At 41.6% G+C, this 25,012-nt stretch overlaps 2 protein-coding genes across 2 annotated transcripts in view; one reads left to right on the forward strand and one right to left on the reverse strand.

Moving 5' to 3' along the window:
• Window positions 1-3,669: 3,669 nt before the first annotated feature.
• Window positions 3,670-6,151, forward strand: LOC125378045 (probable GPI-anchored adhesin-like protein PGA55). The gene is made up of 2 exons (XM_048392845.1): window positions 3,670-5,650; window positions 6,141-6,151. Exons 1-2 carry the CDS (start codon window positions 3,670-3,672, stop codon window positions 6,149-6,151), a joined length of 1,992 nt encoding a protein of 663 aa, XP_048248802.1.
• An 8,113-nt stretch (window positions 6,152-14,264) lies between these two features.
• Window positions 14,265-25,012, reverse strand: part of LOC124144582 (poly(A)-specific ribonuclease PARN-like) — a 32,801-nt gene continuing 22,053 nt past the window's right edge. Inside the window, exons 18-22 of the mRNA XM_046514071.2 lie at window positions 22,277-22,363; window positions 21,560-21,634; window positions 19,137-19,302; window positions 15,615-15,703; window positions 14,265-15,109 (exon numbers count right to left, since the gene is read on the reverse strand). Of these exons, the coding sequence (XP_046370027.1) occupies window positions 15,054-15,109; window positions 15,615-15,703; window positions 19,137-19,302; window positions 21,560-21,634; window positions 22,277-22,363 (473 nt within the window). The 3' untranslated portion in view covers window positions 14,265-15,053. The remainder of the gene's footprint in view (window positions 15,110-15,614; window positions 15,704-19,136; window positions 19,303-21,559; window positions 21,635-22,276; window positions 22,364-25,012) is intronic.

Raw genomic sequence — 25,012 nt, forward strand, 5'->3', positions numbered from 1 at the left:
TTTTATATACCAAACAACTGAACGCGTGTTTTTTGCCCATGCATGAGCAAGAACGATATGGATATATTGTATATGTTTCCTTAGTACATAACACTATTGCTTTGAATGCCTCTATTTATCTGTCTATGCCTTCATTCAATAGGCGTTCGTCTTTGAATTATGTCGATATGGAATTTTACGACGTATTCAGTGGAATATTTATAGCAGGTCAAACCGACCTAACCCGATCTTTAATAAAAGTAATAATCAGCATTATCACCAGGATTATGTCCCTGATTCGAACCCGTGAATTCCCGTGATATGTGAACGCACGCACCAGCTAACGTATCTCAACAAATGTGTTAAAACTCGTAACATACATCATCATAGCAATTATTGTATGAACGTTTACCGTCAGTGGTGCTAGTTGTAGGTCTTCCTGATACTGGACCACCATCCAGGCTGTCACTTCCCCTCTTGAATTCTGCTGCCCACATTTTACTGTGGCAAAGGAAGGTGCATCATACCCCAACACTGACACCATGTCCTCATGGATGGCTGTTCGAATAAGCCCCATCAGTTTGAGATTCTTGATGATAGCGCGATGACCAATTTTGTTCATTTTCATCACAGAGAATACCTAATCACTTCGATGCCTGCAGAAATATTCTGCTTGATTCAAATGCAGGCTGTACTTAATGCATGCAACCTGTTGAGGGTGAACTACACATCCCTCGTATTTAGGCTCAAAACATTACAACAACCCCTCGCAATGAACCAAAGAAACGTTACTGGGCTATGCGAACCACAATGAAGCTCCATGTGCAGTCAAATAGAGAAAACTGATCCATTATCTAAACCTTCAGATTCAACAAATACAAAACATGGGTTCATTGTGTAAAATACAAGACAAGTCATGACTGAACGTGTTCTCTAAAATACACAGTACTAATATATAACTGACCACATGTACGAGATAGAGTTTTATGTTTTTGTCATTTCCTGTACATCACCGGTTAGTGGTAATTTCATTGACAACCGAAAAACTCTTCAGACTTCTGTTTCAGTTATTAGAGACGGGTGCTCTGCACGAGAACATTTTATGATATATTATTTAGAGAACATTTTATTTGATATTTTTCATTTCTGTAGTCAACATTTTGAACAGACACTTCATTCCTATTCATAAAGAGGGGCTGTGCTCCACCATCTGGAGTCAAAAAGGTAATGATGGCGTAACTAAGCCCAGAGTGGAACTGCCTACATATTGTTAGGTGTGATCAAGGGAATCATTACACTGAGATACATGTAAAAAAATAGTGGGGTTGAGGTGACTTGAGTGAATTTTGATATGATTGCCAAATCATACCCACCGGTCTGAAACAGACGTGCGCTGTAATAGCTAACGACGGAGATCACTACAGGGGTGAGTGTGAGCTCCTTTGTTGAGCAGCTGTGTGGGGGTGTCGGTGCAATGCAGGGTCAAGGGAACTTAATGGCCCTAGACTACGGCACTGTCATTTAGGAGTTCTAGACAGGCAATAGGTAAAATAACTTAATTGTGAATCATCGACGATATATATGGCCACGTGTATATATATTTAAGGCCACGCAATCACGTGAGTGTGTGACGATACAAATACCCCAGCACCCATGATGGAGAGACGGAAAAACAACAGGAAAACCTCAGCTTCTTCAAAAACATGTTATCCAACAAATTCATATCTGTTTAACAAGTCCAGATTTACAATTTAATAGTGCATGTTTTCATTTCATATGCTGATTTTATAAATCTGCTGCACAGAAAGCAGAAGGCCCGGGGACCTGCGTGAAGGTATCAAGTACCATCATGTCGACCTGATTTGTGTATGTCCTGGACTTCAACAATGTTGTTATCTTTCAATATAATCACGAGAAGCTAAATATAGAACAATAGTTCCTGCCCTAGCCACACTGATCGTTGTAACAAGTGACCAACAACATTCGCCACAATACACTTTCACTCATTACGGAAACGTCCGGTGTGACAGGAAACGTCAGTCTTTGCACATCGTCGATGAAGGCGTTGTTTTTGTTAGTTTGTCGCTTCCGTTAAACTGCGCGTGACCGAGGATGACTATAGATCCGTTGTTGATGCGGTGGTTTGTGTAGGTGGTTGAAACTGCGAGGTTTGTATTAACCGTACCTTACTCAGGTACACCTAAACACAAACATATGCTGGAAGCATCAGTGTCTATCCTTAAACAAATGAAATGTCACATAATCGAAACGATACAGATGAGATTTTTGTGTGTTTGAGGAGATTATCTATGTGCATGTTGCTTTTGCTAGTTTTATATTTATATATCTACCAAATCATAGCCGGTTTAGTGTCTACTTACAACTCGCCGTTCAATGGATAATAGTTTGGTTCTGACATCCATTGCGGTGGCATTGAACAACGATTTGTGATAAACAACCAAAAGCATCAGCAACATGAAATATAACACGAACTCTGTAGAGTACATTTTAAGACTAAACTTAACTTATCAACAGAAGGCATTTCTACATAGCTCAGTGTTGCCACTGGCAGTTACGATCGTCTTATCGCTAAATCACTTGCAAACCGCTGACTGAATACATGAACAACGCCATTGGAGTGACGCGCCATCACAGTCTGATCACGCCATCCTAAGAACCACTCACGACCAACAGTGAGGTGTTGGGGACCATGGAGCCACTCACGACCAGTAGATGGAACCACTCACGACCAGAAGATGGGGCCACTCTCGACAGCAGTGGGGTGCCGCGGACCCTGGAGCCACTCACGACCAGAAGATGGAGTGACTCACAACCAGCAGTGAGGTGCTGGGGACCATGGAGCCACTCACGACCAGAAGATGGAACCACTCGCGACCAGAAGATGGTGCCACTCACGACCAGAAGATGGAGGGAGCCACTCACGACGGGAAACATGGAGCCAGTGAACAGCAGTGGGGAATCGGGAACCATAGAGCCACTCACGACCAGAAGATGGATCCACTCACGACCAGCAATGAGGTGTTGGGGTCCATGGAACCACTCACGAAAAGCAGTGGGGTGTCGGGGACCATGGAGCAACTCACGACCAGAAGATGGAGCCACTCACGACCAGCAGTGAGGTGTTGGGGTCCATGGAACCACTCACGAACAGCAGTAAGGTGCTGGGACCATGGAGCCACTCACGAAAAGCAGATGGGTGTCGGGGACCATGGAGCCACTCAGGACCAGAAGATGGAGCCACTCACGACCAGAAGATGGAGCCACTCACGACCAGAAGATGGAGCCTCTCACGACGAGCAGTGAAGTGCTGGGGACCATGGAGCCACTCAAGACCAGAAGATGGAGCCTCTCACGACCAGAAGATGGAACCACTCAAGACCAGAAGATGGAGCCACTCACGACCAGAAGATGGAACCACCCAAGACCAGAAGATGGAGCCACTCACGACCAGTGGTAGGGTGCTGGGGACCATGGAGCCTCTCACAACCAGCAGTGAGTCAATGGGAACCATGGAACCACTCACGAACAGCAGTTGGGTGCCGGGTCCATGGAGCCACTGACGACCAGCAGTGGGATGCTTAGGATAATGGAGCAACTCATGAACAGCAATTGGAGCCACTCACGACCAAAAGAGATGGAACCACTCATGACCAGAAGCTGGAGCCAATCATGCCCAGCGGTGAGGTGTTTGGGGACCATGGAACCACTCAAGACCAGAAGATGGAGCCACTGACGACCAGCAGTGAGGTGCTGAGGACCATGGAGCCACTGACGACCAGCAGTGAGGTGCCTAGGACCATGGAGCCACTCACGACTAGCAGTGAGGTGCCTAGGACCATGGAGCCACTCACGACCAGCAGTGAGGAGTTGGGGACCATGGAGCCACTCACGACTAGCAGTGAGGTGCCTAGGACCATGGAGCCACTCACGACTAGCAGTGAGGTGCCTAGGACCATGGAGCCACTCACGACTAGCAGTGAGGAGTTGGGGACCATGGAGCCACTCACGACTAGCAGTGAGGTGCCTAGGACCATGGAGCCACTCACGACTAGCAGTGAGGTGCCTAGGACCATGGAGCCACTCACGACCAGCATTGAGGAGTTGGGGACCATGGAGCCACTCACGACCAGCAGTGAGGTGCCTAGGACCATGGAGCCACTCACGACTAGCAGTGAGGTGCCTAGGACCATGGAGCCACTCACGACTAGCAGTGAGGTGCCTAGGACCATGGAGCCACTCACGACTAGCAGTGAGGTGCTGAGGACCATGGAGCCACTCACGACTAGCAGTGAGGTGCTGAGGACCATGGAGCCACTCACGACCAGCAGTGAGGTGCTGGGGACCATGGAGCCACTCACGACTAGCAGTGAGTTGCTGAGGACCATGGAGCCACTCACGACCAGCAGTGAGGTGCCTAGGACCATGGAGCCACTCACGACTAGCAGTGAGGTGCTGGGGACCATGGAGCCACTCACGACTAGCAGTGAGGTGCTGAGGACCATGGAGCCACTCACGACCAGCAGTGAGGTGCCTAGGACCATGGAGCCACTCACGACTAGCCTTGAGGTGCTGGGGACCATGGAGCCACTCACGACTAGCCTTGAGGAGTTGGGGACCATGGAGCCACTCACGACCAGCAGTGAGGTGCCTAGGACCATGGAGCCACTCACGACTAGCAGTGAGGTGCTGGGGACCATGGAGCCACTCACGACCAGCAGTGAGGCGCCTAGGACCATGGAGCCACTCACGACTAGCAGTGAGGTGCTGGGGACCATGGAGCCACTCACGACTAGCAGTGAGGTGCTGAGGACCATGGAGCCACTCACGACCAGCAGTGAGGTGCCTAGGACCATGGAGCCACTCACGACCAGCAGTGAGGCGCCTAGGACCATGGAGCCACTCAGGACCAGCAGTGAGGTGCCTAGGACCATGGAGCCACTCACGACTAGCCTTGAGGTGCTGGGGACCATGGAGCCACTCACGACTAGCCTTGAGGAGTTGGGGACCATGGAGCCACTCACGACCAGCAGTGAGGTGCCTAGGACCATGGAGCCACTCACGACTAGCCTTGAGGTGCTGGGGACCATGGAGCCACTCAGGACCAGCAGTGAGGTGCCTAGGACCATGGAGCCACTCACGACTAGCAGTGAGGTGCTGGGGACCATGGAGCCACTCACGACCAGCAGTGAGGCGCCTAGGACCATGGAGCCACTCACGACTAGCAGTGAGGCGCCTAGGACCATGGAGCCACTCACGACTAGCCTTGAGGTGCTGGGGACCATGGAGCCACTCACGACTAGCCTTGAGGAGTTGGGGACCATGGAGCCACTGACGACCAGCAGTGAGGAGTTGGGGACCATGGAGCCACTGACGACCAGCAGTGAGGTGCTGAGGACCAAGGAGACACTCACGACTAGCAGTGAGGTGCTGAGGACCATGGATCCACTCACGACCAGAAGTGAGATGCCTAGGACCATGGGGCCACTCACGACTAGCAGTGAGGTGCTGAGGACCATGGAGCCACTCATGACTAGACCATGGAGCCACTCACGGCCAGCAGTGGGGTGCCGGGGACCAAGGAGCCACTCACGACCAGAAGATGGAACCACTCAGACTGGCAGTGGGGTGCTGGGGACCACGATAATACCTGGTCAGTCCATAGTTAAAGGAAATGTTGTTTGCAGGGTAGCGACCCTTCGTTCGCAGGATAAGCTGAGGGGACAGACAATATACATTTGTTTTCAGGGTCAACTGATGGGACAGTCAATATGGTTTGCAGCACGAGTTGACGAGACAACATTAGTTCCCATTAGTTTCAGGATGAGCTGACGGGACAGCATTAGTTCCCATTGGTTTGCAGCATGAGCTGACGGGACAGCATCAGTTCCCATTGGTTTGCAGCATGAGCTGACGGGACAGCATTAATTCCCATTGGTTTGCAGCATGAGCTGACGGGACAGCATCAATTCCCATTGGTTTGCAGCATGAGCTGACGGGACAGCATCAATTCCCATTGGTTTGCAGCATGAGCTGACGGGACAGCATCAATTCCCATTGGTTTGCAGCATGAGCTGACGGGACAGCATCAGTTCCCATTGGTTTGCAGTATGAACTGACGGGTATTGTCTATTGACTTACAGATAAGCGATGATGGTGTGAATCTACGGTACTTGTTTAGTAGCATACCGTAGAAAAAAGGGTTGTATAAATTCGCATTGACACTGTTCAGCACTATTGTAGCGATATTTAGTCAGGGAACGTATGAATTTGTCTCACATTATGTATCCATATCAAGAGTCGAATCTAAGTCCTCCGCGTGACGAGCTACCAACTTCATTATGCTAACGACTTACGCACATATGCAGATGACTATGCGTTGTAATGTTTAATATGTTGCCATAATGTTGTTTTATGAAAAGACGACCTAAGTGTGTGTTGTGCACTTCTCACTTCTCAGTGAACCGACGCGAATGGGAATGGAACCTGGTCTTTGGTCGTGAAGGATGTCCCCGCTGGGCCACCTCTTTATCAGTCGTGGGGGGAAGGGAAATAGGGTGACATGTTCGTGCGTGTCGGGATTGAGTGACAAGCGGTGGGAATGACTGCATTTGCTGTTGTATCCAGACATGTTTGGCGTTCTGAATTCTGCGAACGTTGTGTCGGTGGTATACATGTAGAGACAGAAATGGTGTAACACAACAGGGTGGACCTGTATTAATAACATTGGATATATCCGGATGTTTTATTGTCTGAATTGTAAAGGCGTGAATGGGATGTTTTTAATCACAACAAACAGTGGCGACAGAACCCCAGTACACTAATACATTTCTTTTCTTTTTACATACTCGTTAGTGCGTTCTTTCATTGTTAGCTCACCTGACTGAAAGTTAAGCTTTGATGGTATAGATGCCAAAAGTTTCAGTTTCCACATCTCCACTGTTTCCTTGTCAGCAACATAACGAACATACTAGGTGTCGTCTATTAAGGTAAGACTATTCATCATGTCATTATAACGGAAGCAACGATTGATACTTTCTGTGGGTATACACATTAATGAACACTTAAAAAACATAAAAAATAGTTGATAGAGGTGAAATGGGGTTTAACGTCACGTTCAAGATTTTTTAAACTGATATAGCGGTGTACATGCACGTGTGTGTGAGGCTACTTGTGCTAGTCCGGTCATTCGGATTTATAGTGTTAGCACACTGATGTACAATACAGCAGTTTTAACATGGATGCCCAATTCAAGACAAGTATAATGATTACGTGCTGAGCACCAGGCAGGGTAACAACAAGTACCATCCTTTAACGTCTTTTGGTATGACGCTGTGAGGGGATCGAACCACCGATCTTCCGCTCTATAGGCAGACGCTCTATCCGCCACACAACGGAGGTTTAAAAACCAAGGGTTGCCTCTAGTTCAAGTTACACCTGTCCAATACATTTGAAAAATACAGTTTTATGTATAATTAATTATATTACGTATTTTTAAATATTCAACTTTTAGTGACATTGAAAATGGCAACTTTATCAGCCTCGAGATGAGAGAAACCAATCCCACAGCAACAGGAATTACGTTCTCTGCATTGAACCGCTCCCTAACATCTACATACCTCTGACTGGTGTAGCCGCTCTTTCCTTGTAACTTGTCATGTTCCCATGGATGTCTTCAGTTCTCACTATTTCGATTAAACCTTATACATATGATATCTCAGGGCAACCTTATACATATGATATCTCAGGGAAACCTTATACATATGATATCTCAGGGAAACCTTATACATATGATATCTCAGGGAAACCTTATACATATATCTCAGGGAAACCTTATACATATGATATCTCAGGGAAACCTTATACATATGATATCTCAGGGCAACAAATTTCCATGAGTATAAATAGTGACCTGTCTTTCGAATAATGCAAATTCATTAACTTGTTGAATTTTTTTTATTGATTTTTGTATTTATATTATTAATGAAAGACAAAACTCTTATGTAAATGTGCCGTGTATATATTTTATTGAGAAGTTTTCTCCTGGTCTATTTGACTAATGTGCCACGAAAGATGTTAATTTTGCTTCAACTGATTGTTTGATTTCACTGAGGTTTGATTAAGGAGTTTTGACTTTATAAGATTTGATCATTTAGGATAACGTATTACGAGTATGTATAGTAGTATACTATTGGATTCAGCTGCATGCATTTCCATTATCCAGTGTGCTAATAGGGTCGAAGTATTCACCTTACGCGACAAGTCATATCTCCTTATGTCTGTGCCAACACATCCAAAACGTGAACGCGAGGAACACCGAATACATGTAGGTCCTTGGTTAATTTCAGAGAAGCCAGACATGAGTTTCGAATGAGTTTAAAGGAGTACGTTTTTAAAAGTATTTCGGGTATATATACTTCAGAAAATAACGTTCATAGTTTCGTTAAAGGTGTGTAAATATGTTTAAACAATATTACTGATGGTGGGCTAATGACTTGGACCAAGCTTACGTCATGCTAACATTCAGGTAAACAACAGCTGCAAGGAGGTGATGGTTTAAGCTTAAGATGCGGAAGAATATTCAGGCTGGCTTATGAATGGAATTAACTAATTTGGTTCCATTTACAAAATTACCCGGTAGTCGGAGGCAATACAAGGACTGTCACCTGTCTGGCGATGTAAATTAAATAAACATATCTGTGACAGGTGGATTATTTGATCAGAAATATTGTTCTGTCGCTGAAGGATAAAAGTAGTTCATTGTTTTGGTAAAAAATACCCAAACATAATTTTACATCGAAATATGTATATAATCACGGAGGTTTGCAAATACTGGAAATATGGCTTTACAACTTGTCTTTATTGCTAATTCAATGACTTCAATAAAAAGATTGTGCAATCGGATAGGTAATGGTAGTTGGTATATTCTAACAGGAGTGTATAATCGCATAGGTGATAAGAATATGTCAGTTTTGACTTTCACTTGACTAAGAAAACTTGAATAAATAACTGTAATAAGTATGTGTCAACATAATTATTTTATATGCATTCTGTGTTTGTCAATAAGAATATCATGTGTCAATATGTCAGTTATGTTGTCGTGTCCCCGAACACTAGGAATACAATCTATTCGATCGTCAGCATTTACCATCTGCTTACGAAAGCCTAATAGTGCATAATTTTATTTCAAATCGATTTTTTAAAATTTCAATTATTTGTTTATTTTTCCAAATTTCGAGGTTTTTTTCTTACTTGGATTATTGTCTCGTAATATCGATTACAAGTATTTCCTATTATTTCAAGTATATTTTTAAAAAATCGCCATTTCGATTTTATTGTTGCTTCGATTATTTTTCATTTCAATTATTTTCTCGAAAATCCTAGTTTCTTTCTCGTAATTTTGATTGTTTTTCTTGTTATTTCAAGTTTATCTCCAAGAATCGAAAGTACGAATTTCTTTTCGTTATTTCAATTATTTTTCGAAATTTCGATTTTTTTTCCTCGTTGCTTTAATTATATTCTCATTGGTTTGAGTTTTTTCCTCTCTCCAAAACTTTAATTAAACTTGAAATAACGAGAAAATAATCGAAATTACGAGGAAATAATGGAAGTAACGAGAAAAATATCGAAGCAAAGAGAAAATAATCGAAATTTCGAGAAAATAATCGAAGAAACGAGAAATAAAATCGAAATTTCGAGAAGATAAGAGAAATAACGAGATAAAATTTGAAATTTCGATTTTTTTAAATAAACTTGAAATAACGAGAAAATAATCAAAGTAACAAGAGCAAAAACTCGAAGTAATGAGAAAGAACTCGAAATTTCGAGAAAATAAGAGAAATAACGAGATAAAATTTGAAATCTCGAGTTTTTGAAATAAACTTGAAATAACGAGAAAATAATCAAAGAAACGAGAGAAAAACTCGAAGTAAAGAGAAAGAACACGAAATTTCGAGAAAATAACTGAAATAACGAGAAATTCCGATTTAGAACAATAATAATTATTCTACAAAATTAGCACCGTTAGGTTTTCGTACTTATGTACAGCGTCTATGCCTCATCTCCAACATAACGTGTTGATATAGTCTACCCACCTGCTGGTGCTGTAATATATATAGAGAGAGAGAGAGTGGTCAGGGGACACATGCGTCCCTAATTCTATGTGCTGGTTGACGCCCATGGCTACAATATGGGCATCTTATTCAAGACATGTGCGAAATCAATACTATGTGAATATGTATCTGTTGATCGATACTGCATAGGCGAGTTATTCGATAAAGTTACGGCATAGAAAGCAACAGCTTAAACAGGTCACGACGGCCTCGTTGAGCCCAAACTGGAGGACTCTGACCAGTCACCACTATTACTGATATCGACCTACGTCATCAGGCTTAACAAATTTATTATGATACAAATGTAAATATGTTGTTGTTTTTGTAAATAAATAACATTTCGTTCTTCTGTTTGATTCTGATTCACTATACTATCAGTATTTGAATCAAAATGCAAAAACACAACAAAATCCTTCAACACACATTAGTCCTAAATATATCATTTGAACCCCAGCACTAAACCAGCAGTGATAGTCACCTCAAGCGCTGGTATAAAACTACAACTACCTGAAGTATTTCGTATTCCCTTGAATAGCTATTTCCAGGAAAATGACACAGTGTGTACAACAGCCGTGACCTAGATCCTGCATGTTGTAATGGTGTATTCAAATATGCCCGTAAACCCGTCACTCGTGCCAATAGAAATCAATACTGCTTTCATTCCACATACAAATAATCTAATCATTCACAACCAACAAGGTATGGACGTTTCATCGACTGTATTGCTTACAGAGGCTGTTTTGTAGGCAGCACGCTACTAATAATGCACATGCTTTATGCAAATGATAATCTGATTTCCTTACATTGAATTTGTCTGTTTTCAAAAGAATAATACATGAATGTTTTCACGTTGGTGAATATATTTTTTAGAATTTTGGTTTGCTTTGAAATGATAATACTAAACATATTAGTCATATATTCTGGACAATGTATTGACATATCGTCAACTGAACACTGAATTTAACATAGGGTGTGATAGGCATCGACATGTCAGTGGCCAGGATACTCACGAATACTTAACATCTCGACCTGGAACGTTAATGTACACCAAGACATTAAAGATTCATCAACACCTTAAATGTAGTTTGAGAAGAAGAAATATATAATCAATGAACCACACTGACATAGAAAAACGGCGCTAGGTCATTGTGACCTGGTCGGCGCAAGGTCAAGGTGACCTTGTTGTTGGTTACTGCTTAATCCTTGAAACGAGGACTAGCCAAAAGGCGTACGATCAAGAAAACAATCAAGTGACATTTGTTCAGAGGGGTGAAGATGTGCTTGCGAACACCTGGGATCATCACCACTTGATAGTGATTCATAAACAGAGGCTTATAATATATAGTCGGAATTGTACAATGGGCTCTGGTTTTAATAGAGATTATTTCATTTTTGTCTCTTTTAATTAATAAATTTTATTATGCTTTTATTCAATGCATTTATTGATGGCTTTGACTTGAAGGGATTTCATACATTTAATGAAAAATATCGAATTACTGCCTCTGTTACTGACTCATGGCTTTTCCGCTCCTTGGCTGTCCTTCAAGAAACCGCCATAGGAACGTGAAAACATCCATGTTCAATCATATAGAAGTGGAAGCACCTCACTTTGTTTCTCTATGAACTATAGACATGTGTCCACTCTGCTTTTGTACATTTATTAATCTATATTTCTTATGATAATAATGAATATACACTCAAAAGATGGACGCGTCAAATGAATAGCAGGTAATCATGAGTGAGTGAGTGAACGACTTCGGTTTAAAGTAGCTTTGAACGGTATTCCAGTTATATCACGGCTAGTCAGATTCGTGTGTGAGGAAAACTGGTGATGCGGGTTTCAGACGTTAACCACTTTTGTGAAACCCACGAGCACGGGTATAGTGCTGACAAACCTTGAAACATTATCAGGATATTCGAACCCTCGATCATAGGTTTCTGGCCGGCAATAGGGAGGTAAGTATATCTTCAGAAGGAACACATTCACACGCAGAACCACAGGGAACCAACAATGACCGCCTCCGTGGTCTTAGAGGTAAAGCGGAATGTCGGGGGTTCGCGTCATACCAAAAGCCGTTACAATATGGTACTTGTTGTTACCCTGCATGGCGCTCGGCATTAAGGGGCTAAAACAAGGACTTGTCGGCTCGGAGTCAGTATACTGTGTTTAAGTTGGGTATTCATCTTAAACTGCGGCATGGTATCTCAGTGGGTTAGCACTATAAAATCGGCATTAGTCCGCACTAGTACAAGCACACACGCACGCACGCGCGCGCACACACGCGCACACACGCACACACACAATCTTAAACGCGACGTTAAACCCCATTTTTCCTCACCTCCAAGAAACAAAGAATTTTTTACAGATTGCACACATACAGAGGCTCGAACCCTGGTCAGCGGTGTGAGGAACGAAGGGCTTAAAACACCAGACTAGATCACCCCCCTCCATCCCATCAAACCCCCCCATCCCATCAAACCCCCCCCCCCCCCCCCCGCGAATGTCGGGGGTGTCAGTTGTGCTCTAAGGTTAATCTGGATATATTTCAACCACAGAAAACTTGTAATATAAACCGACTGACGTCCAGGACAAAGGTGGAGCCAGTAACTCACATTCTTTGCATTACATTTAATTTCCAACATTATCTTGCAAACTTAAAACATGATCTCTGTGTAGCAGAAATATTAACCGGTGTTTAGGGTGTGTGCTAGCGTACCTGGTAACGAAGAATTGTTATCTAAGGTTTTAGTTTGAAGAGCGTTAGCTTCCAAATATTCTGTAGATTGACCGATCATAGCAATGCTCTCTAGCCTGATACATCTGATTTTTGAACAGTCGATGAAACTACTTGGGTACAGAAGCTTACCTTATTACTCAATTGAATATACAAGGTCTAACGCACGTTTTAATTATAGTGTAAGAGGCTAATATATTATTTCTATTTACAAAATATATTCGCAGGGCTATGTAACTCACCTGATGTTTTTAAAAGAAATAATGTAAGACACTTCACCCATATTTGATTCAAACACCTCCAGAAAGTTGAAGAAAAGACTGGCACAAAAGATTCCATGAAAAGGTAACAGGGATAATGAGTGATGTCTTGGACTTTCTTTTTGTCTTATTGTTTAAGAAAAAGATTTTAAAACTGTTTGTAAAATGAGATTAGTAAACTGTTTTTAACAAATAGAAGATATGTAAATGCAGGGTAAACGCGCCAAGGGTGTTCAAATGCAAAGGCAGGTGTCCCGTTTACTAGAGTCACAGGGTCGTAAACCTCTAAAAAGCCCATCCCAAGAAACAGACCCCTCCCTTGACCACAGAAGCAATGGCAGTTTAGACTTTGACCAGCCAGGGAGTAACTGACACAATTGCAAATTGGCCAAAAACGCTGGCCCACCCTGCATGGAAAGTTTGAGCCTGTTTGAACTTGTTTTCCTATTTTCTCCTATATCAAAAGGTGTAGGTGACATCTCTTTAAAGACTATATATTGGTGTGTGTGTGTGTGTGTGTGTGTGTGTGTGTGTGTGTGTGTGTGTGTGTGTGTGGAGACACATACGCACACACAGGCAAGAAACATCTATTGTTTGAATTGTAGGTACCCACTCCTACTGTTGGTGGTATATTGTAATTATTCTTACTGATGCCCTAAGAAATGTTTCAAATCTCTGTTCAACTGTGCCAGGCTACTAGCGTTCAGTTTACTGACCAGGCGATTAGAAATCTTAAGCTGTAATCTGCATGCTCGGGGACCAGTGTTGTACCACGTTAACAAGTCGACATATTGTAGCCATATGCCAATGGTGTTTAAAGTGTACAAACTATGCCGATAGTCTCGTGTAATGTTTTTAGATGAGTCCAGATACATTCTTGACTTTCAGGATAGGCGTGGACGTGTCTGGGGGCGTCTTTTAAATTAAACCAAGAAAATATAATCAACCCATATGTAATTTGATCAATCATCCAATTTGGTACACTAAGTCACATAATAGTTTCAGTATGTTGGTACAGAAACACCAATCCTCGTCAACAGTGAGTGAGTCTGGAAGGTTTGAACAGTATTTCAGTTATATCACAGTGTGTCCACTTCCTGTGGCAGGAGGATCATGGTCCACCAACACATCCTAATATTCCATAACAAGAGGCACAGGAGGACAAATCTATTGATTTAATTCGAAATGGTCCGATAAAGTGGTCATGAAAGATCACCGGATGATGCACAAATATGATTCATGAGGTCAATGCTACTCACATGACAGAGTCAGTACAATGGTCATGTTCTACAGACAAAGCATTATAAAAAAAACACCTTTAGGAAAGTAGTTCATATTACACATCCATGAAAATATATACCAATATGTGAATTAATTATGAAATACTAAATCTGGTGCTGAGCTTCCTTGCTTTTGCTTTTGCGGTTAAAAAACAAGACAGATACCTAACGTTTGTAAAACTGGCAAAATTGTAGACACGCTGGATAAACATCTTTATCATAAATACAGGAATAAAATTGGGGTAAAAAACATGCCATTATTCCCATCAGCATTAGTTACAGTACTGAGATTCCTGGTGATAACAGTATTGCCTTTGTAGGGCTTTTGGTGTCCATGCTCCCTGTCATAATCCAGTGACAATCCCTCACCTACAACAACCTTCACTTTTCTTCTTTTAATTCCTGTGAAACCTTTCCAATTACACTGACACAAAAAGTCCATATAATACTAAACGTTTATTTTTGTATTCAGAAACCTGTGTTTACTCTATTTGAACATTAAGCACTATACAGTAGAGTCTTGTAGTGTGTCCATCGTGCACAAAGGAGCCACACTGTTAGCACTGTGGAATGGTCTCTGAACTCAGTCCTCAAATGTCTGTGTCTGTTGAAGTGAGCTGCCCATTGTATGAGAACGTCTCCAGCTGACAACTGTGGCAGAGTCCCTGTCTACCACACCTCAGGCTCGTCAAACATCTTCTTGGCCTTCTTGTCGGAGCAGGAATCTGCAGCAGCACAACACACAAAGCTACATGCCCTGCATCAACATTCAAGCTTGCTGATGGTTTCTGTTCACAAACAGATCATGCAAAACTATAAACAAAGTACTTGCCAATCACACATCTTTATCACAGCTTTAACTAGTTGTCAAGCATTCATATTAAAATTTGTTTTGAAAATTTTGAGTGACATGCCACTCCATATTGACATGTTAAAACACAGGGTATATTTGTTTGGCCAAGGAATAGCAATGCGTTTCATCACCATCCTCAGTTAAAGGGTGGTGGTGGTAGCATCGTGGATCAAGGGGTCACTCATTATGCCAAAGGACAGGATTCCCCACATAGGTACAATGAGTTAAGTCTTCACTGGTGTCCCCGGCCCGATATTGCTGAATAATGGTAAAAGCCATGTGAACCATACTCACTCATCAGTATAACTAAATGAAAGTACTGATATCCAAGTGCCATCCTCCAAGCTTACTAAGTCTTCACTAAGCTCCATGGTTACCTGGTGACTCGCATCCAAGGTTGGTCTCCATCTTCTCCTTCCCAGCATCCTCCTCCCTCACTTCACACTCCTCCGGTCCTGTCGTCGACCTGGAAACAGTTGTCATCATCCGTCTGTCACTGTACGTCCTACTTTTGGTTCCTGTTTGTCATGAGGCTCAGTCATGCTCCTCTACTCAGGAGTACTTTTATCATAATGGTAAAACACTGTAGATATAATCTGCACAACAGACTGTCTACACAAGAAAACTCCTAATTGAATGTTGAATAAATTACACATTGAAACATAATGAATACACAACAAATGAGCCAAACAGTCAAGAAAATGGCCAGAAACATGACTGGTACATGTATATTGTCTTTTGTTCTTTTTGAGTCCATGGAAGGCAAGTGGTATGGGTGGCCATTCGGTCCAAAAATACAAATTTGAAAAAAAGGAAAAAGTACGCAATTAAGGTCAAATATTACGAATAAAGAACTAAATGAAAAGACGTCATAAGAAAAGAAAGAAAAATGTGTACGAAAGAACGTCAGTGAGCACGAAAGGGCGTTTTCAATAAAGAATGTCAGTGAGCATGAAAGGACGTTGACAATAAAGAACGCCAGATGGCGCTGCAATTTGTAAAACATTCCGAGTTTAATCGGCTTGTTCCGCCGTGTATATGCTAACTGCATGCCGAGGTGCACAATGTATTACGTCATTCCTCATGCACTCACTGTCTGACGTCACACATATATATACATGTATTTATAATGTATAATGAACACATTGTGTATAAACATGTTGCGTTAAGCTTTTTCACCGCTAAAGGGCCTTGTCATAAATACAGTATACTGTGAAATCCAACATCTGCCTAACATTGGTACATGTATTTTGTATACAACCTTAAAAAAAACACTCACTTAACTCTAAACTAGGATTCATCTACAGTGATCCAAAAACTGTTCATGCTTGGTGCAACACGAGGGTGCTATGATGCCGAGTTTTGTTTCAGACGCACTTTTTCATCTGAAAAGTGAATGTTGTGCGAGAGTTTGTTTTCTTTAACAGCTTTTCAGAAACTGTGTGCGAACAAAATGCTGCCTAATATCTGAACAACAAATATATATACCAAATAGATTTGCATGCATATGTATAACTTACACATTCGTTAGGAAAAATAGCGCGCCATAAATAAAGAAAATCGAGTTGCATCTATGACGCCAGCGTTCGTTTTCAAACCATATTTATTTCGCTTGTTTACATCCACATTTATATGTGTGACGTCAGACGGTGAGTGCACGAGGATGACGTAATACATTGTGCACCTCGGCATGCAGTTATCATATACACAGCAGAACAAGCCGATTAAACTCGGAATGTTTTACAAATTGCAGCGCCATCTGGCATTCTTTATTGTCAACGTCCTTTCGTGCTCACTGACGTTCTTTATTGAAAACGTCCTTTCATGCTCACTGACGTTCTTTATTGAAAACGTCCTTTCGTGCTCACTGACGTTCTTTCGCACACATTTTTCTTTCTTTTCTTATGACGTCTTTTCGTAACATTTGACTATTAATATTGTATTTTGACCTTTAGTAGTAACATTTAGTTCTTTATTCGTAATATTTGACCTTAATTGCGTACTTTTGTCCTTTTTTTCAACTTTCAATGGCCGCCCATACAAGTGGTTTAAAATCCCTTTTAACAGTATATTTGAGTTGTACAACAGCATGTCAGCTTCACGTGGTAGGAAACCCACACTGTCAAAGGTTGTTGACATTTTCTGCTTTGAAGAAGTCCATGTTTCATAATGGAGACAAATCTGGGATATAAACCTGAGACCAGCAGATGCTAAGGGAGGCAACTCTACACAACCCGGTGGGGAGCCAAGAGCTGGACCACTGGGCTATCCTTTGGAATATTAAGCTTGAAAAGTTCATTAAAAATCCATAAAAAATATTTGCTTGACCACAGATAGATCTCCTAAATGAGTCAAGTTTCCCAAAGTGTAACAATGTGTTTCTTATCAATATCTTTTAAACACCAAAGCATAAAATGTACGTTTGAGGTTTGCAATGTTTAGCAGAAAACAGATTTTTCCAACTCATGTTTACTTCTTTATACGAACGAAGAGATAAATGTCTTAGTGTCTCTAAGGATATTTGTATAGAACAGAAAACGCAAGCACAACGAGCAACTGTAATGTCATTGCTGGTTTGATAACACTGCCATCCTTTGGTACGATATTAATCTCAAACATGAATTTGGTTTATAATCTTCAGATTAATATTTTGCCACTTAACTCATGCAACATTTATTTTTCTTCACATTTTTTCCTTTTATCACAGACATAAAATTGACAATTTGAATAGGACACTTTTTCTTTCCTGAATTTCTTTTGTCAAATTCAAGACAAATCCACGTTATTCTCAGCTATCAATGCGTCAAACTTCAAAATCAGTACTGATTATTGGAAACCAGACAATGAGGTCAATTTGAGGTTTAGGCACATATATTACAAGAAATGTGTATTGTATGAAAGACAAACAACATTTCTTGCTTTTATTTCCAAAATAGGATGATGTTCTTATATCAAATAATGTGTCGTTGTAAAATCCAACATATGTTGATTGAGAACCTCAACATCTAAAGACAAGATGCATTTATCATTATGATCCTCCACCTCGTCCATACATGTTCAACATGCAATGTTAGGCAGAACAGAGTGTTGTATACATTACAACATATTATCAACTCCCACATTGAAATACTCTATGTCTTGCCAGCAGAAGCAAACATATGATTGATAGCTGTGATGGAGGTTGGACAAAATACGTAAGTCAGGTCCGCTATCTGTCCAACTCACCAAACAGTGAGCACCGGATCCACACTTTCATCACCTAGAACCCTTAAGACAATCAGATCTTTTACTGTCATACGATATCTCTCTGCATGAAGCAGTGACAACTCCTATATATATGAGGTTGTGTCAGGTGAACTACAAATCAGTGTCGAATCTTCTAAATTCTCTGTACAAGTAAGCAAAATATTCAGATCAGCATAACTGATTTGTATGTCTTGTAAACAAACCTATATGGACAGTTGTAAATAATAATAAAAGCTGCATTATATTGTTTTTATTTGGTATTAACCTCAACCTTTCTGAGCATCCCAGGATCTGTATCCTAAAGGGAATATTTGTGTGTCGGTTTTCTTTTGCTAAAATGAAATTCATCTGATTGGTTAAAGAATGCATGCATCCTTCAATTAAAGTTCACTCAGGCTTCACCTGATGAGACATGCAATGGGAGAGTTGTCAAATGTTCCGACAAAATATTTGATTTGAATGAGAATTTCCCACAGTGGACTTACCAGTATTTCTTTTCAATGTTTATGATGCAGGAATAACTTTTGTCACTTTACAAAAGGTAGTCATTTTCATTTTCAATGGTATTTTTTCCTGTTATCACTTTTTTCCCCTCCAAAAATGACTGAATGTAGATTCAACTATTTCAAATACACCCACGGTGACATACTTACTCTGCAACTGGAGATATCCTTGGTTTCTTTGAATTTTCTGCATCATCGGAAGTATGTTTGCGTTTCCGTGGCAACAGAGAAGATTGTGATGGTGCTGCTTGTTTCTTAAAGTCCTCGTATGTGATTACCTTCACAGAGTCATCTCCCTTGACCAGACCTTTGATAGCTGACATGTAAAAAAGATGACAGCCATCAGATCAATGGACTTTTCCATAGAGTGAGTGAGTGAGTATTGTTTTATGCCGCTTTAAGCAATATTCCAGCAATATCACGGCAGGGGACACCAGAAATGGGCTTCACACATTGTACCCATGTCAGGAATCGAACCCGGGTCTTCGTCATGACAAGCGAACGCTTTAACCACTAGGCTACCCGACCGCCCCTTTTTCCAAAGAGAGGGATGACGGTAGTGTTAAGTGTTTTATACTACTGTCTCAAAACATTCCATTCCTTCTGATGAGCATATGTCCAAATCTTTAAATCTTTCAAAAACAAATTCATGATGTCATTTAGAAAAATAATCATCTGAAGAACAAAGACTAAATTTTGAGTAGCGTGTCAGCTGATTAATTGGGATGAGAAGAAAATGCCAATACAAATGACACTACACATTAGATCTGGCAGTTAGTGACAATATCACATGGGACGAGATGGACACATCAATATTACCCATGGTGAGTGAGTTTTGTTTTACGCCACTTTTAGCAATATTCCAGCAATGTTGTAGCAGAGACACCAGAAATGGGCTTCACACATTGTACCCATGTGGGGAATCAAACCCAGGCTTTCGGTGTGATGAGCGAATGCTTTAACCACTAGGCTACCCCACTGCCTCCATGGAGAACTGACATCGGGACAGTCATATGGTAGACCTCACTGGCAAATAATTCAGGCTAAGCCCATAAAAGGTTAATATTTTCTGCAAAATGGCTATTAGTAAATAATAACAGGATGTCCATTGTAGATGATGGTTTAAGAAAAGAGCTGATTTCTCGCTATGCGATCAGCAACCAGCATCTTCCCCTCATTTCGTACACAAAAAGACCATGGGGAACATGTGGACGACTATTCTCAACTCAGTATCCATGATCAACACTTCACTGGAGAGTATGCACTGTGTTCCTCTATCACACGCGAAAACATGAAGTACGGTTATAACAAACTCAAAGGGATCACATACTCATGTACAGTAAAGTATTGTTATAACAAACTCAAGGGATCACATACTCATGTACAGTAAAGTATGGTTATAACAAACTTAAAGGGGTCACATACTCATGTACAGTAAAGTACGGTTATAACAAACTCAAAGGGACCACATACTCATAGTAAAGTATGGTTATAACAAACTCAAAGGGACCACATACTCATGTACAGTAAAGTATTGTTATAACAAACTCAAAGGGAACACATACTCATGTACAGTAAAGTACGGTTATAACAAACTCAAAGGGATCACATACTCATATACAGTAAAGTACGGTTATAACAAACTCAAAGGGACCACATACTCATGTACAGTAAAGTACGGTTATAACAAACTCAAAGGGACCACTAATGTAACTGTGGTATAACTAATATAACCATAGCTTGTTGTAAGTATTTCGACTGCCAGACATCCCATAAATGACATAAAATACATAACATAAGTAACTGCATATTATAAATGAATTATTGACAGTTTCATTGACATACAGACACTACAGTCAATTGTTAGTAGAGGGTGCAAATTGAAGGCAAGGTGCCAGTACTTAATCCAGTTCATCACCAGCGTTCAATTCTTTATTGCTGCTTTGAACAGCCACGCGTGGTTATAAACATGAAGATTGTCATTCACACAGTACACATGGGACCCCAAAGTGAGTTAACTATATCCGTTACAAGCATGTACGTTATATCCATCAATTTGATATGATAAAAAATATACAACATATGATTTGGACCAAAAAAACACTCCGTTATATCTGTCGGTTTGTCATAAGCGTGTTCGTTATAAACGTAGTGTACTATACATCAAATGAGCCTACCCCATGCAGGAAGATTGTGCAAACCTTCCATGCCCGGACAGCAGCAAGGCGCACATATTGCACACATTGTCAAGCAAGAAACAATCTAAGCCTGGTGTCACCGCTCCCTGGTTATCCTCTCGCTGGAGCCAGGGCTACGCTTCTGTCATTGGTTACATATAGCAGCCACACAGCAAAGTGACCCTGTGCAGTCACAGGTGATATGAGGGACATAGTGTAATACGAGACCTCGAAGAACTGAGAATGCTTAAAAACATGAAATATTTGTCCCTTGGGAACTAATAAGGCACATGATTTATTTTTAATTCAGTCAGGGCTTAAAATTAATTCCTATTGGTTAGATCCCCAGGCTTTGTAGCAGCTAGTAAGTTATTGTCTAAAACACTGTTAACCAACCTGCAGGAGCATTTTCTTTCCTGAACAGGGCGGCCAAGGCTGATGTTTCGTTGATCCACGACAGGGACACACCACCTACAATGTACACAGATGATGTGATGAAGATATAGACACACATAACATGCACTCTCTGTGATGAAGTCAGCTTCCGCAGCAAGTGAAGGAATGTAGTTTTTCACTACAATCAGGAGTGTTACAGCTCTATCTGCCTGTAGTAGTGTGATGTCAAGGATTATTATTATCATGATGATGATGATGATGATGATGATGATGTTCAAACTTTGACATACTTCCATATACCCTGGTATGATATATCTGTGCATTGTGTTGTAATATTACAACATAAGGTGTAGCAGTATCATTCAGGGTACATGGGGTTTAATGCCTCCTCGTAAGGTTTATACCATGAGCAGAAGGCAAGAGGTATTGAGCTGAGGTTAACTTTTGCTATGTCTCGTGACGATCATTGACTCAGAAAAAGCGTGCAGCTTTTTGCTTTGATGCGGGTTATAAGGGATTTATTCTCCTGCTCAGAAATCCACATACAGCATGTCCTCTTCATGGTGGGGTATAAGAGATTTATAAATGTATTTCCATCCCAGGTGGGATACACAGTATTTTATCAAGATTAAGGTGGCCCTAGCACCTCAGGTTCAGTTTAAAAGTGTGGGAATCACATGACAGTTACTCTGACAGTGACAGGTCCAGAACACTCACCATATGGAGCAAAGAGGTGGACGATATCATGTGACTTCCACTCCTTAGGGAAGGTGACATGGAACACATGCTCCCTAGGCGGGATCACTGCAAGAAAGTGGGGAATCTGTCAAACAACGTTTATAATCTGTGATGACCTCATTAAGTATTGAGACCAGCATACAGCCAGTTATAGATAATAGTGCTACATCCAGTCACATGGGATGGAGTTAATGAGGTGGTAGGTAACACTGTCTTGAGTGATAAATCCAGTTATGTGGGGTATAGGTAACTAGAAAGTGTTTTTACTCGTAAAAACATATGTCTCCCCCCACTCCCCTAAGCCCCATTCATTCGTTTACTTCACGTTAAACCCCATCTCTTCATTCCCACCCTCCATTACTAAATAACAGAGACAAAAATAGAACTCCTAGAAATTTCAAACAACTAATGGGCACCACTTCAGTGCTGGGTTAATGTGTATACAAAGTTTCGCGAAAAAATATTAAACAGTTTCTGAGTTATGGTCCGGAAACCAAGCTTACCCCCATTCAGAGTCTATGTTCAAGTTAACTCCATGGAAACGAGAAAAAATTAAAATGTCAAAAATCTCTAAATAGCAAAAGGCACCACTTCAGTGCTGGGTTAATGTGTATACAAAGTTTCGCGAAAAAATATTAAACGGTTTCTGAGTTATGGTCAGGAAACAAAGCTTACCCCCATTCAGAGCCTATGTTCAACTTATCTCCATGGAAACGAGAAAAAATAAAAATGTCAAAAATCTCTAAATAGCAAAAGGCACCACTTCAGTGCTGGGTTAATGTGTATACAAAGTTTCGCGAAAAAATATTAAACGGTTTCCGAGTTATGGTCCGGAAACCAAGCTTACCCCCATTCAGAGTCTATGTTCAAGTTATCTCCATGGAAACGAGAAAAAATTAAAATGTCAAAAATCTCTAAATAGCAAAAGGCACCACTTCAGTGCTGGGTTAATGTGTATACAAAGTTTCGCGAAAAAATATTAAACGGTTTCCCAGTTATGGTCCGGAAACCAAGCTTACCCCCATTCAGAGTCTATGTTCAAGTTATCTCCATGGAAACGAGAAGAAATAAAAATGTCAAAAATCTCTAAATAGCAAAAGGTACCACTTCAGTGCTGGGTTAATGTGTATTCAAAGTTTCGCGAAAAAATATTAAACGGTTTCTGAGTTATGGTCCGGAAACGGTGGGAATGCCGACGCCGACGCCGACGCCGACGGGAACCGTGCCAAAAACAATATGTCTCCCTCCATTCTGGGGGAGACATAATGAGGTGGTAGGTTACACTATCTAGGGTGATATATCCAGTTGTGTAGGGTGGTGTTAATGAGTTGGTAGGTGACACTGTCTTGAGTGATAAATCCAGTTATGTGGGGTATAGGTAATGAGGTGGTAGGTAATACTGTCTAGGGTGATATATCCAGCTGTGTGGGGTGGTGTTAATGAGGTGGTAGGTAACACTGTCTAGGGTGATATATCCAGCTGTGTGGGGTGGTGTTAATGAGTTGGTAGGTGACACTGTCTTGAGTGATATATCCAGCTGTGTGGGGTGGTGTTAATGAGTTGGTAGGTGACACTGTCTTGAGTGATATATCCAGCTGTGTGGGGTGGTGTTAATGAGTTGGTAGGTGACACTGTCTTGAGTGATATATCCAGCTGTGTGGGGTGGTGTTAATGAGGTGGTAGGTAACACTGTCTTGAGTGATATATCCAGTCGGTGGGGTGGTGTTAATGAGGTGGTAGGTAACACTGTCTTGAGTGATATATCCAGCTGTGTGGGGTGGTGTTAATGAGGTGGTAGGTAACACTGTCTTGAGTGATATATCCAGCTGTGTGGGGTGGTGTTAATGAGGTGGTAGGTAACACTGTCTTGAGTGATATATCCAGCTGTGTGGGGTGGTGTTAATGAGTTGGTAGGTGACACTGTCTTGAGTGATATATCCAGCTGTGTGGGGTGGTGTTAATGAGTTGGTAGGTGACACTGTCTTGAGTGATATATCCAGCTGTGTGGGGTGGTGTTAATGAGGTGGTAGGTAACACTGTCTTGAGTGATATATCCAGCTGTGTGGGGTGGTGTTAATGAGGTGGTAGGTAACACTGTCTTGAGTGATATATCCAGCTGTGTGGGGTGGTGTTAATGAGGTGGTAGGTAACACTGTCTTGAGTGATATATCCAGCTGTGTGGGGTGGTGTTAATGAGGTGGTAGGTAACACTGTCTTGAGTGATATATCCAGCTGTGTGGGGTGGTGTTAATGAGGTGGTAGGTAACACTGTCTTGAGTGATATATCCAGCTGTGTGGGGTGGTGTTAATGAGGTGGTAGGTAACACTGTCTTGAGTGATATATCCAGCTGTGTGGGGTGGTGTTAATGAGGTGGTAGGTAACACTGTCTTGAGTGATATATCCAGCTGTGTGGGGTGGTGTTAATGAGGTGGTAGGTAACACTGTCTTGAGTGATATATCCAGCTGTGTGGGGTGGTGTTGATGAGGTGGTAGGTAACACTGTCTTGAGTGATATATCCAGCTGTGTGGGGTGGTGTTAATGAGGTGGTAGGTTACACTGTCTTGAGTGATATATCCAGCTGTGTGGGGTGGTGTTAATGAGGTGGTAGGTAACACTGTCTTGAGTGATATATCCAGCTGTGTGGGGTGGTGTTGATGAGGTGGTAGGTAACACTGTCTTGAGTGATATATCCAGCTGTGTGGGGTGGTGTTAA

Source organism: Haliotis rufescens, unplaced genomic scaffold (genome assembly GCF_023055435.1).
Source record: "Haliotis rufescens isolate VD_foot unplaced genomic scaffold, xgHalRufe1.0.p SCAF_11, whole genome shotgun sequence".
Taxonomy (NCBI): Eukaryota; Metazoa; Mollusca; class Gastropoda; order Lepetellida; family Haliotidae; genus Haliotis; species Haliotis rufescens.